The 13,301-nt window shown below is 43.6% G+C and overlaps 1 protein-coding gene across 10 annotated transcripts in view; it reads right to left on the bottom strand.

Moving 5' to 3' along the window:
• The window catches only part of LOC125921485 (zinc finger protein 660), a 32,337-nt gene that overhangs the window by 10,165 nt on the left and 8,871 nt on the right, over nt 1-13,301 (bottom strand). For 3 of the 10 annotated variants that reach the window (XM_049629121.1, XM_049629123.1, XM_049629122.1), the window contains one exon: nt 4,651-11,358. In XM_049629121.1, coding sequence (XP_049485078.1) covers nt 9,917-11,358 — 1,442 coding nt within the window. In that variant the 3' untranslated portion in view covers nt 4,651-9,916. Of the gene's footprint in view, nt 1-564; nt 656-2,060; nt 3,209-3,277; nt 3,379-4,650; nt 12,325-13,301 lie in introns of those variants that run through there. The other 7 variants (XM_049629125.1, XR_007457446.1, XM_049629124.1 and 4 more) reach the window with 7 other exon arrangements.

Genomic DNA, 13,301 nt, shown 5'->3' with positions numbered 1-13,301 from the left:
AGATAAGAAGAGGAAGAATATGTCAGGAATGCAAATTTAAGAATAAGAGGTGACAGAGGAAGTCATGAGAAAGTATAAGCTCACTGAGATGGAGATTTGGGTTAGAAGAGTAGGAAGGGAGAAAGATAAATGCACAAGGATGTGCATAAGGAAACCCAGGGCAGTTCTGGGGGACCGGAGAAGGAAGCAAGACTTATCAGATCAGGGAGGGCCAATCCGAGGAGAAACTGGTCAAATGGAAACCTAACTATTTGTCCTCTGCCTGACTGGATGGAAAATTCCCTCAGAAAACTAGGAGGGAAAGTGAACTCTTGGCTGGAGAAGTAGGAGCAGGGATAGAGGAGACCACAGAGCCAGCAGGACACTAGAGATACCCAAGCAACTGTGCATAAAAGCACACTCTCAGACAACTGGTAAACGGATGAGAACCAATGAGGCCCCCCAGATTTCTGACCCACAAATCCCTGAGATGGATGGGTGAGTGTTCTGATCTCAGGACCACCATTCAGTTCAGGCTGTGAGAAATTCACAAAGAGCAGAAAGAGAAAGAGAAAGAGGTTTTACCTTGGGATGTTGTATTCCCTTAATTCGCCACATCACCTGCCTGTTCAGGTCACTCTGAGCAGTGGTCACATGGCCCTTGGTTACTGATTGGCTGCAATGGGGTGAGGAATAAGAGGGAACACCTGAATATTCCAGACAGACAGATGAATGAAAGATAAAAATGAGGGTGCCTGGGTGGCTCAGTCAGTTAAGCATCTGACTTCAGCTCAGGTCATGGTGTCACGGTTCATGAATTCAAGTCCCACATCCAGTGAGCTCAAGCCCCACTTCAGGTGAGCCCTGCTTCCCCCCCACCCATCTTTCTCTCTGCCCTTCATGGGTCTCTCTGTCTAGCTCTTTCTCCCTCTCTCTTTCTGCCTCTCACTCACTTGCACCCTCTCTCTCAAATAAATAAATAAATAAATAAATAAATTTCAAAAAAATCGAAAGGAAGGAGCACCTGGGGGCTCAGTCAGTTGAGCGTCCAACTTCAGCTCAGGTCATGATCTCATGGTTTGTGAGTTTGAGCCCCGCATTAGGCTCACTGCTGTCAGCACAGAGCCTGCTTCAGATCCTCTGTCCTCCTCTGCCCTGCCCCTCCCCCACTCTCTCTCTCAAAAATAAATAAAACAATTTTTTTTTTAACTGAAAGGAAAAAAAATAAAAGAACTGGGAGAAAATATCAGAGGAACTACTTGACCTCAGGAAGAAAAAGGCCTGTGCCTTAAACATAAAACAAACCCTGACGTCATGGCCAAACTGGATAGATTTTACCATATAGAAATCTCTGTACTTCGAGGAAACACCTTAACAAATCTGTAATATAAACTAGAGTTGCTTTATACTAGAATTAATTGGGTGTATGCCTGTGTCACTCTGCCTCACAAGTACACACTCAGCTCTAAGCCCCAAAGAGCAAGGCCCATGGTATTCATATGTGGATCCCACAAAGTTCCTAGCACAAAGAGGGCTAAGTAAATGTTGTATGATTTGAAATGTTAAACAAATTTAAGATTTTAATTCAATCTGGGTGTAGGGACGGTGAGGATCGCATCTGACCTCCACTTGTTCATCCCTTTAGTCCTTCATACTTGTCTGAACACCGTGACAGTATATTTGCAATCTCAGCAATGCTGTCGCAACGGGGCCATCCAGGGGCCCCAGTTCCCTGAGAAACTGACCTAGGCAGAGATTCTCAGAATGTCAGAGCTAGAACAGATCGTCCAGACCTCCTGGTGTCCTATATTAAAATGCCGTGATGGGGAGACCGAAACTTAGAGGAAAGCTGCGGCTCAAGTCCAAGTCTCCTGACGCCCAAAGTTGAGTTCAACTATATTACCTTTCCTCCCATCCCCAAACTCTATTCCTCAAGGTCCAGAGGCCCCACTCCCACTTCTCTGCTTCTTTCCTCCTCAGTAAATAGCCATCCAGAAATGCTCCCTTTCAGCTGTGGTCCCCTTTCTCTAGCATGTAGGATTCCTGTCCCCAGATAACAAATTTCACAGCACAGGTCTCACCTGCCCAGCACAGACAGCCTCACTCCAAAGATCTGCCCAGCACAAATCTTGCCTGATCTCTTCCTTGAGTTTGGTGTGGAAGTTCCTAATGGGATGCTGAATCACTGTAAACAGACAGAAATGATTGAGTTCTCGGAGAGCTCAACTCCCAGTGGACACTCAGGGCAGTGTCACATACTGGGCACCTTCCTTTCCCAAAGAACTGTGAGCAGTAAGGGTGATAATTCCCACTCTGAAGATGAGGAAATGAAGCTCCCAGAGGTTGAGTGACTTGACAAAGGTTGTGCAGCAGGTGAGAGGCAAATCTGCGTCTGAAGGTAACCCTCATTCTATCAAACTACAGTTGCTGCTTTTCACGTGTTCTGTTTGATATCTAAAAATTCCCATATTCTTCTCTAACCGCAAAATAAATTCCAACTGCAACCCAACTTTTTCCAGCAGACGTCTGCAGCAGAGGGATGAGAAGGGAACCTTGCTGAGTCAAATATCTTTAAAGAGAAAACTAAGCCCTTAAAGGGAGGATAAGAGGAGAATGTTTTCTTGTTTCTTGTTTTTTTAACAATTACCTATTTCTGAGAGTTACCGGCCCTCACAATTCGTTTTGTTTTCAACCTCTCCAGATTCCCAGACTCTGCTTCTAACCCTTCAAGCTTCTTCCATCTCTTCCCTACCAGAAAATACCTCTGTTTTGTACACAACTGTAACCACAGGACCTAGCATCTAGTGGTAGGTACTCAATGAGGATTTGTTGAATGAATGAATGAATGAATGGATGGATGGATGGATGAGCGAGCAACCTTCGGGAAAACCCTGTCCTCCTGAGTTCCTTTCCTTCCTGGGAACACAGCGGGGAACGGACCGATGTTCCGATTCAAACCGGTGTCGAAGACGGGTGGTGGAGTCCTTTGAGCCTGGCTGGGATCTCGACTGCTGTGACCAGGGCAGCCTGCTGACTAGGGGCGGGGATGACAAAGTTCTGTCACCACTATGAGCTCGGTCAGAGCGAGCAGCTACGCGGAGTGAGAAAGGAGACCCCGGACAAAGGGGCAGCACCGAACGCGGGGAGGAAGAGGCCCACGGAGAGGCCCACAACTACCCAAGTAGACACCTCCTCCCTGTCGCCGAGCGTGCTGCCCTCAAGGAGGCCCGGCTCCCGGGCGGTGGCCCCACCCACTCCCCGAACGCGGACCGAGCCCCCACGCCAGCCTGCCACATACCCCTCACCGAAAGCGCCCGACCCACATCTTGGAACACAGCGGAGAAGGAACTGCGTCACGGACTCCCCGCTAACCCCCATCCTCACCCTCCGGCCCTTCTAGGCATCTGGAGGTTTCCGCATCTCTGTGTCCCGGAGGCTGGAGCCTCCCGCCCCCTCAGGAGACCTCTTGCCCCGCCTCCCGCAGTTTTTGCCCGGGCATCGGCTGGGAGGATGCAAGGGCTGGGGGAGTGCGGAAGATTAACTCTCGAGGGCTCCAAAAGGGGTGGAGCCAGGGAGAGACTTGGTTAGGGCGGGAAGAGGAACCAATCAACTGGGAAGCCCTTCTCTACCCGAGAGGCTCCCCGAAGTCACGTTCATCTTTCCTTCCACAGATCCCGTGCCTTTCAGCCTCCAAGCCAGATGCAGTTACCGCTTACCCGCAGCGTATAAAAATACGTATTGCGTGCCTACTATGTCACTGTTTTAGACGCTGCAGATGAGGTAGTGAAGAAAATGAACTCGCTGCCTCGTGAGGCTTACTTTCGAGTCAAGGGATGCAATGATAAATAAATACCTCTGGGGGAAGAGTATTCCTAACAAAGGGAACAATCAGGAGCAAAGGCCTTGTAATCAGGAGGGAGGTGGGGCACACATTTCAGTCCTTATAGACCATAAGGACTTTGGATGTGCCACAAATAATATTGGAGGGTTTGGGAACCAAGGAGTGACATGATCTTACCTTTTTCTTTTCTTGCCACATATTCAAGGTTTATTAGCTATTAGATACAAAAGAAGCCAAGAAACTTGTTCCCACAAATTCTGCAAATTTCTTGCTGGTAGTCCCTGGTCATTCTGACAAAAACCTGACATGGACATTTCACTAGATGGCATAACGTTTAAAAATTTTTGCTTTAGCTGCTCTGTTGAGAATAGTCTGTAGGCGGGTGAGAGTAGAAGCTGGGAGGTTGAGGCTATTGTAGTATTCCAGATGAGAAACGATGAAGGCTTGGATTAGTTTAGAAATGATAGAGGTGATGAGAAATGCTTCTGCGTATAAAGCTGATGCCTGAACAATGCAGGGGTTAGGGTCACTGACCCTGTGCAGTAAAAAATCCACATATCACTTTTGACTCCCCCCAAACTTAGCTAGTGTTAAGCCTGTTGACCAGAAGCCTTACAGATAAGTCAATTCATACTTCTGTAGGTTATATGTATTATGTACTGAATTCTTACAATAATACCAATTTTTTCCTAAAATTTTTTTGTATTCCCAGGCTACACAGTTCTTCTGTGAGTTTTCCCAAATTGCCCACATCTCCAAGTTTTTCCAGTAAATTTACTGGGGGAAAAAAAAAAAACAACACATATAAATGGACCCATTCCAACCTGTGTTGTTCAAGGGTCAACTATATTTTGAAGGCATGGTCAACATGATTTGCTAATGAATTGGTTGTTGGTTAAGGATGACTCTACAGTCACTGATGTGAGCAACCAGAGTAAGTTTGCCTTTTAGAAATAGAGTAGACTGAAAGAAGAATGGTTTTAGGGAAAAGGATCAATAGTTTTATTTTGGATGTGTTAAGTGAAAGATGTCAACTAGACATCCAAGTGAAAATGTCAAACAGGCAGTTGGAATAAGAGTGTACCAGGAGCTCTCTTATCCATTAGCTCATGTAGGTGAAACAGCAACCCTGCCACATTTCAAGAAGGAGACTGAGAAACAGAGATTCAGAGAAATGATAAGACTTACACAAGTTCATGCCCCCTAGTTGATCATGGACGTAAAACTCAGGTCCATGACACTATTGTCACAATATCAAGAAACACTTAAGAAAAATATTCACGTACATTAAGACAGTTATGACCAATTAAGTCTAACTTTTCATGTATTCTTTTATTTGAGGGAGGGGTCATTAATTCTGATTCAACATGGTAACTCTACATTTGGTCCCAGGAGGTAATGATTACTCTCCTTAATATTCTAGCCCAGTTGTTCTCAAAATTTAGAAAGCATAAGAATCAGTTGGACCCATGTTAAAAATACAAGTTCCAGGGGTGCCTGGGTGACTCCATCAGTTAAGCATCTTTTTTATGTTTATTTTTGAGAAGTGGGGAGGAGCAGACATAGGGGGACAGGGGATCTGAAGTGGGCTCTGTGCTGACAGCAGGCAGCCCGATGCAGGGCTTGAACTCATGAACCACGAGATCATGATCTGAGCCAAAGTTGGACGCTTAACCAACTGAGCCACCCAGGCACCCCAAGCATCTGACTCTTGATTTCAGCTCAGGTCATGATCTCACAGTTCATGGGATCAAGCCCCACCTTGGGCTCTGTACTGTCAGTGTGGAGCCTGGTTGGGATTCTCTCTCTCTCTCTGATCCTCCCCTGCTAGTGTGTGCTCTCTAAGATAAATAAACTTAAATACAAATTTCAGTGCCCCTCATTCAATTTGTTGCCTTTATCTATAAGCGTATTCTTTTTTTCCGACAAAAATCTATTCACTCGGTCCAAAAATGACATCACTGTTCAGAATCAGGGTATTTTGAGGGTTACAATTGCCTAAATATTCAGCATTTCCATCTTTATCATGACATTTGCCAGCTAAAGAAATTCCAACTCATATTTGGGTAAATGAAGTCAATATCCAGTTTTTCAGGTCTTACTTTATTGGTCAAAATAGTGATAATGCAATGCTTCCCTTTGGAAATTCAGCCTATTTGAATATAGGTCTCTCAGGCTGTTAGAAAGGATCAGGATACTTCACTTCGAGTGATATATGCACCCCTATATTTATTGTAGCATTATATACAATAGCCAAGATATGGAAGCAATCTGTGTCCATTGATAGATGAATAAATAAACGTGCTATTGATAGATGAATGCATAAAGATTCTTGTTTGGGACAGGGCAGGTAGGGGCACACCTTTACCTCTGCCCCAATACAAGCTGTTCATTAACTTTGACTCTAGCATATTGCTCTGGACAAATCAGAGGCCCCTGGCCAGATGTGCAACTTCTCTTATTCCTGCAGACGGTTGGGAATTGCCCAGCTGTTCCTGATCCTACTGTTCAAGTATCCCACATGTTCACTCTCAGAAGAAAACTTAGGGAACCCCGGAGACGAGGTGAATTGTCTAGTTTTTCCCACGTGGCTCTCTAAGGTCTCTTAAAGAAAAACCACAACTATCATTGCTCCAGTGCTCACTAGGATAGATGTCCATAATAAACATACAGCTCAGAGAATACAGTTGTTAGTGGTTTAATATTTAGCACCATGGCAGCTGCCATGACCACCTTTTCCATAAATGGCCCCTGTAATAGACCGCATACATCCCAAATCCTAAGGGCACCAGTGTGGTGGTTCCCAAAGAAAAGCTTGAGGGTCACCAATTTTTGCTCACTGCCAAAGCAGCCTGAATGCTGACTGGAGAGTTTCACTGGTGGTGTCTTCCTGACATCAGGACATGCTCTATGACTTGCCAGGGCTGCTACAGTTATGATGTAATTGCATTTGTTTTGGCCCCTCCACCCTTGGGAAGCAACATAGACAGTCACAGACATAGACAGCAACATAGAGTCTCAGTAAGGGGATATAACATTTTTCAATTTTTTCCAAAATGGGACTCAAAGTATATAATTAATGTATACAATCTAAAGGCTGACCATGTACATTTGTGCCCCATGGCCCTGAGCATGCAGCTATGGTTACCACTCCCTCTTCAGTCTAAGGGGAATATATATTGTCCTGTGATTACTTTGTCTAATAATCTCACCATAGCCAAATATTGGATAACTATTGACTCTGTTCATCTCCATCCACAATCCATATGGCACCAAGTTGGCATTCAGTTGGGAAACTGAGTATCTGTAAATGTATCATCCATATAGAAGACAATGCAACTGGAAGGGATCTGGGGGAAAAGCCTGTTAGATTATCAGATTATCATTGTTTTTAATGAGCCAACAATTCCTAACCAAGCAACACTTGAGGAAGACCCACAGGTCAGAAAAGGGGTGGGTCATCATACAGTTCTTTCCTACTGTGGTTTCATGTAAAGCATTCACATGCCTTAACAGGGGGTCTGTACCTCATCTTACGTAGCCCTGGGCATACATTAGTGGGAAGACTATTGTGGTTCAGTGAGGAGTATCTACATTGTCCTATTCTAGATCAAATGGTTGTACCATTAGTTACCTGGAGCCAGCTGACATGACACCTTCTCTTTATACAGCTGGAACAAGTGCTTCCATGAGGCCCCATCAGGCTAGAAAATGTCCTAACGTTAGAATCAGAGGATGATATTTTCCATTAAGCAAAAGCTACCTTGTGAATACTCACAATTTGTCCCTAACAACTAGAGGTTTTCATGAAGTGAAAGTTTTCATGAAAGTATCCTTCATAGCAGGAGGTCAATGCCTTGACAGAAATGTTTCCCATTTAGTACAGAAATGGGTACTGAGTATTGTCTAACTCAGTAACTTTTTAGTACCCATAGTCTCTTGACCTTTCCTACTAGATTTAAAAGCAGAACAATTAGGGTTGGGGATGTAGAGTATAGGTGTGGAATATTTTCTTTCTGTGCATAAGAGGTAAGAGGATAATGTGCATATGAGGTAAGACGATTAAGTGTCCAGCTCCTAGCACCTTTACTGTCATATCTGACCACTTAAACTATCTCCTGGGTATAAATTCACACTAATTTTTAAAAATAAAGTGGGGGTCCTTTATGCCACTACTTAACAGTCCAGTAAAAATGATTTCTGGATATATATTACCAAAATTTACAGAGGGAGAAATCTAAAGAGTACAACCACTGAAGAATCAAAATGTTGCTAAAGATATGTCCCTCCCAATTACCTCCTCCTCAAAAAAGGATCTGGCCACTATTTTTAGCCTTCAATGAATAATTCCCACATTATGCAAACTATTTCAGAAATCAAAAGAGAAATAAACTTTCCATATACATTTTGGAAAGCCAGCCAAACCTTAGTAAATTAAATCTAGTTCTCTACATTAAAAAAAAAAAAAAAATCATCACAAACAAATGGATTTTATTCCAGGACTTCCAGGAAACTTCAATTATTTGGAAGGTTGTCAAAAAAATATGAATTACAAAAAGAATAGATGACATACACCAACACATTTTTAAAAAACTTGATAGAATTTAGCAACTCTAAGTGTAATCATTGCTATAGTGGGTACTATGTGCCAAGCACTGTTCTAAATGCCTTATACTTACTAATGAACTAATTTTATCCTCACAACCATAGCTTTAATTTACAGATGGAAGGACTGACACACAAGGAAGCTAAGTGACTTGGCCAGGGCCACATACCCTAGATGAGTGGTAAGCCAGGATTTGAGTTAGGATACTAGGATTTGAGTAGGATACTACTGTACTATCTTGCTTCTTCTAAAACAGGAATAGAAGGAAACTTCCTAAACACAATAAAGTACCAGAAACCAACAAGGAAGTAATGGTGGTGAGATGTCCAGAATACATGGGGAAGTTCTCAATAAGGCCCCCATTTGTGATATTCCACAATGAGATGCTGCTTCCATCTTTAGAAGCTTCTACCCTAGTTGGGGTGAGAACAGGGATATCAGGCCCAATTTAAGGATGGTCCACCTAGAGAACAGAGTTTTTAAAAATTATTTATTAAACTACTACTATATGAAAATTATCTATATGCTAAAAGAAATACATATCATATCTAGCCTCAAAGGGCCTACAATAAGTTGATATGAAAGTATACACATACACACTGAGAATAATTGACAAGGTAGTTTAACAACAGTTGTACCAGCTGTAGCACCAGCTAATTGGAAGCAGTAAGGTCAAAAAAATAGATGTTTAAGAAGGATGACGGAGGATTTCAAGAAAGCCTTTTAGTGATTAGAGGGATCTGAAAGGATCTAAGGGACATACACTAGCAAACAGGAAGAAAAGGTTTTATAGATAGGGAACACAGGTGATGAAGGTCTGGATTATTGTGGAAGCTTAAAATCTATAGGGATGGGGCACGTGGGTGGCTCAGTTGCTTAAACACCCGACTTCGGTTCAGGTCATGATCTCACAGCTCGTGAATTTGAGCCCTGCGTCGTCAGGCTCTGTGCTGACAGCTCGGAGCCTGGAGCCTGCTTCAGATTCTGTGTCTCCCTTTCTCTCTGCCCCTCTCCCTTTCCTGCTCATGCCCTGTCTCTCTCCTTCAAAAATAAATAAACATTAAAAAAATTAAAATCTATATAGGGAGAACCTTTGCCAAGAGTAAAGGAAAAGATGATTCTGACTTGGAAAGTGACTTATGCAGATGGTAAAATGGAGGAGATGTAGCACACTAAGAAACATAGAATCTCTGTCCTTGAGAAGCACACAATCTGATTATGGGATACATAACTAAGAAACTGGATTTCTCAACAAATCCAATGACAGAATGGACAAACGAATAAATGAACTTATAAGTACATGAAATGTGTAGTCCTTACTTTACCAAGACTGAGAAAGGATTACACGGTGACTCCCACTTTTCTACCTTCATGACCCACCAGAAAGTATGCAGAGAATGGCACATTTTGAGGAGCAGTTTTAAGAGATCAGGATGAGCATCCTTCTTATAAATAAAAGCTTAATTCAAAGTTCCTTGGAAAATCATGCCTTAAGAAACTGAGCGAGCCAGACCTGAATGTTTGTCTCCGATGTGAGTTCGCTGGTGGTGATTGAAAGTGGAACGCTGACTGAAAGCTTTCCCACACTCAATACACTCGTAGGGCTTCTCTCCAGTGTGAACTCTCTGATGTACAATGAGCTGTGAGCTGTCACTGAAGGCTTTCCCACAATCACTACATTTATAGGGTTTCTCCCCAGTATGGGTTCTTTGATGTACCATGAGACTGGAGCTATAACTAAAGACCTTCCCACACTCATTACATTCATAAGGCTTCTCACCAGTGTGAATTCTTTGGTGTATAATGAGGTGTGAGTTCTGATTGAAGGATTTTCCACACTCGTTGCATTTATAGGGCTTTTCACCTGTGTGAAGTCTCTGATGTCGAATAAGACATTTACTGAGACTGAACGCCTTGCCACATTCATTACATTCAAAAGGTTTTTCTCCAGTATGAATTCGCTCATGATCAACAAGTTGAGAGTTCTGATTAAAGGCTTTCCCACATTCACTACATTTGTATGGCTTTTCCCCAGTGTGGAGACTCTGATGTCGAATAAGACATTTACTCCGACTGAAGGCCTTGCCACATTCATTACACTCATAAGGCTTTTCGCCAGTATGGATTCTCTGATGATCAGTAAGATTTCTATTAGAACAGAAAGCTTTCCCACATTCACTACACTTGTAAGGTTTCTTACCAGTATGAAGTACCTGATGTCGAACGAGACTTTTACTCCGAATAAAGGCCTCACCACACTCATTGCATTCATAAGGTTTCTCTCCAGTATGGGTTCTCTGGTGGTCAATTAGTTGGGAACTCTGAGTGAAGGCTTTAGCACATTCATTGCATTTATATGGTTTCTCGCCATTATGGAGTCTCTGGTGTTGAATAAGATGGGAGCTGTGTCGGTAAGTCTTTCCACACTCACTGCACTCATAGGGTTTTTCCCCTGTATGGGTTCTGAGATGAACTATGAGCTGAGAGGTCTGCCTGAAAGTCTTCCCACACTCATTACACTCATAGGGTTTCTCTCCAGTATGGATTCTCTGGTGCCCAATGAAGTGCGAATTCCGATTGAAAGCTTTACCACATTCATCACACTGGTAAAATTTCTGTCCCTTGAGAACTCTCTGATGTTCTGTAGCACTAGAGGACAGATTTGGATCCTTATATTCATCACATCCATCTTTTGTGGATTTACCTTTATCCTTGTGTGTTAGTTTGAAGAAGTCACTTTCCAGTCTGCTCCCTTCCTCATCTGAGGGTTGCCCTTCCAGCTTCTCTAAAGCACCTTCACAGGCAGTTCCTGCCTCTGGTTCCCCAGAAACCACCCCACAGAGGCCTCCTGATGTCCCATCAGATGACCCCAGTCTTTTAGAAACTTCCTGCTTTGCAGGCAAATCTGGACACTCCATCCTAGCCTCATTTGCTGCCAAAAGAGAGAAGAAAACAACTTTTATTCATTTTGCATCCTATTAAGGAAACAGAATCATCAGGATCTACGTATCTGAAAAAACCTTCACATTAGGGGACACATTAAGAGGCGACACAGTAAGAACAGGACAAAAGTGGGAACTAGCTCAAGTTTTTCTTCATGGACAGAAAGATGAAGAGGGAAAGGACGATGGGGTGGGGGAGAGTGGACAGAGCTCTGTCCTGATAGCTCTTAATTGCTCCAATTAATTACCCAATTCAAAAGAGCAATCAGGGGCACCTGAGTGGCTCAGTCGATTAGGCATCTGACTCTTGATATCGGTTCAGGTCGTGATCTTGCAGTCGTGGGATCGAGCCATGTGTTGGGCTCCACGCCGAGCAGAGACTGCTTGGGATGCTCTCTCCCTCTCTCTCTGCCCCTCCCCAACTTGCGTTCTCTCTCCCTCTCAAAATAAATAAATAAACTTAAAAGGAAAAAAAAAAAAAAGAGCAACTGGAGGGCAAGAGAACAGACTGTACAGACGGGTGATCTTACAGAAGTCACTTAGTAAAATGATGAACTCTAACATCCTTTCCAACCATGCCATTGTCTGCTTCCACGGTTCTCAGCAAAGATATTGAGGGGAGAAAGGAGTGGCAAATACCTCAAGTCAAATATGAGAAACAGTGTAGGCAAGCACAATTAGGAAACAAACGGACCAAAAAAAGTGATTCTCACGTGTGAGGACAATGACAAGATTCAGAGAAGCCATGCGTTCAGAAAAGCATGCAGGGGACAGCAGAGCTCTAAAAGTGGGGGTCCTCTAGTCCCTGGGGCACTGAACTGGTAGAAGGCAGTACTGCATTCCTACGAAAATTAAGAAAGGGATCGATAATTTGAAATATGACTCAAAATATGTCTTTGGTATCTTGGTCATCTGGAATCATAGGAAACTGAACAGTTCAATCTTTCCTTTGGAATCTAGAAAAGATGGGAAGAAGCAGGCAATCAGTCATGGCTAACCACAAAAATGTTGGTTCCTTTTAATCACATCTTAAGCAGGGCCACAACCCATCATGGCATTTTAGCACACGGAAAGTTATAGATATCGGGCTCCTTGGCTCCCAAGCCCACCCACCCTCTTCAGATTTGGCTACTGTCCTAGACTTGCCATCCAGAGAACCTGCCCCCAAAACATCCCCCTCCAGGAAGCTGTCCCGCCTCTGTCGTTCCTGAAGGGGAAGCTGAGGCAGCCGTGCTTTGTGCCTCATGACAACTGGTCTCATTACATCTCAGACCACGACTGACCAGGGCACCAGGCCCAAGGGTAGCTTCTCCGTACCTTACACATCAGCCTCTGCTGTGGCCAGGAGCAAAGTTTGCCCAAATAGAGATGATACTTAATGGCTGAACCACCCTTGGAGTCCCTCTCTAAGTAAATCTGCAACTGGAAATGGGGCAAAATAAAGAAACTAAAAACAAGTAGGAGCTCTAAGCTGAAATGAGGCAAGGAGAGAAGCCAAGCCATTAGGAGCCACGGCATGCAAAAATTATGAGGGAACAGAAAGTCTAATCAAGAAGATGCCACGAGAGGACAAAAGGTTCGGAGTGAAGAAAATAGGTAGCCGTGGAAGGAGAAAACAGGTAAGCAGGGAGCAACTACTACATACCCTGGCATAAAAATTATTTGCTGTTGTTGCTGAGGACCCTGTGCTGCTCTGGGTCAGGGCCCAGTTTCCATGGGCCCCATTTCCCAAAGGATGGTCTAGCTGGCAGGTTTGATCAGGGTTTCCATTCCTTCAGCCTTACTGAAGTAACACAACTCAGGACTTACAATAACACGAGTGGTTCCCTATTCCTTACAACTACAAGTTCTAACCAAACCACCTAGCTCAACTGAAAATGAAATAAAGACACTGCTTATAATTCGAAAGCTGAGTGATGGGTGCGTGACAGTT

This window comes from Panthera uncia, chromosome C2, assembly GCF_023721935.1.
Source record: "Panthera uncia isolate 11264 chromosome C2, Puncia_PCG_1.0, whole genome shotgun sequence".
Taxonomy (NCBI): domain Eukaryota; kingdom Metazoa; phylum Chordata; class Mammalia; order Carnivora; family Felidae; genus Panthera; species Panthera uncia.
Note: the sequence above shows the minus strand (reverse complement) of the source record. Positions and strands in the feature narration are given on the sequence as shown.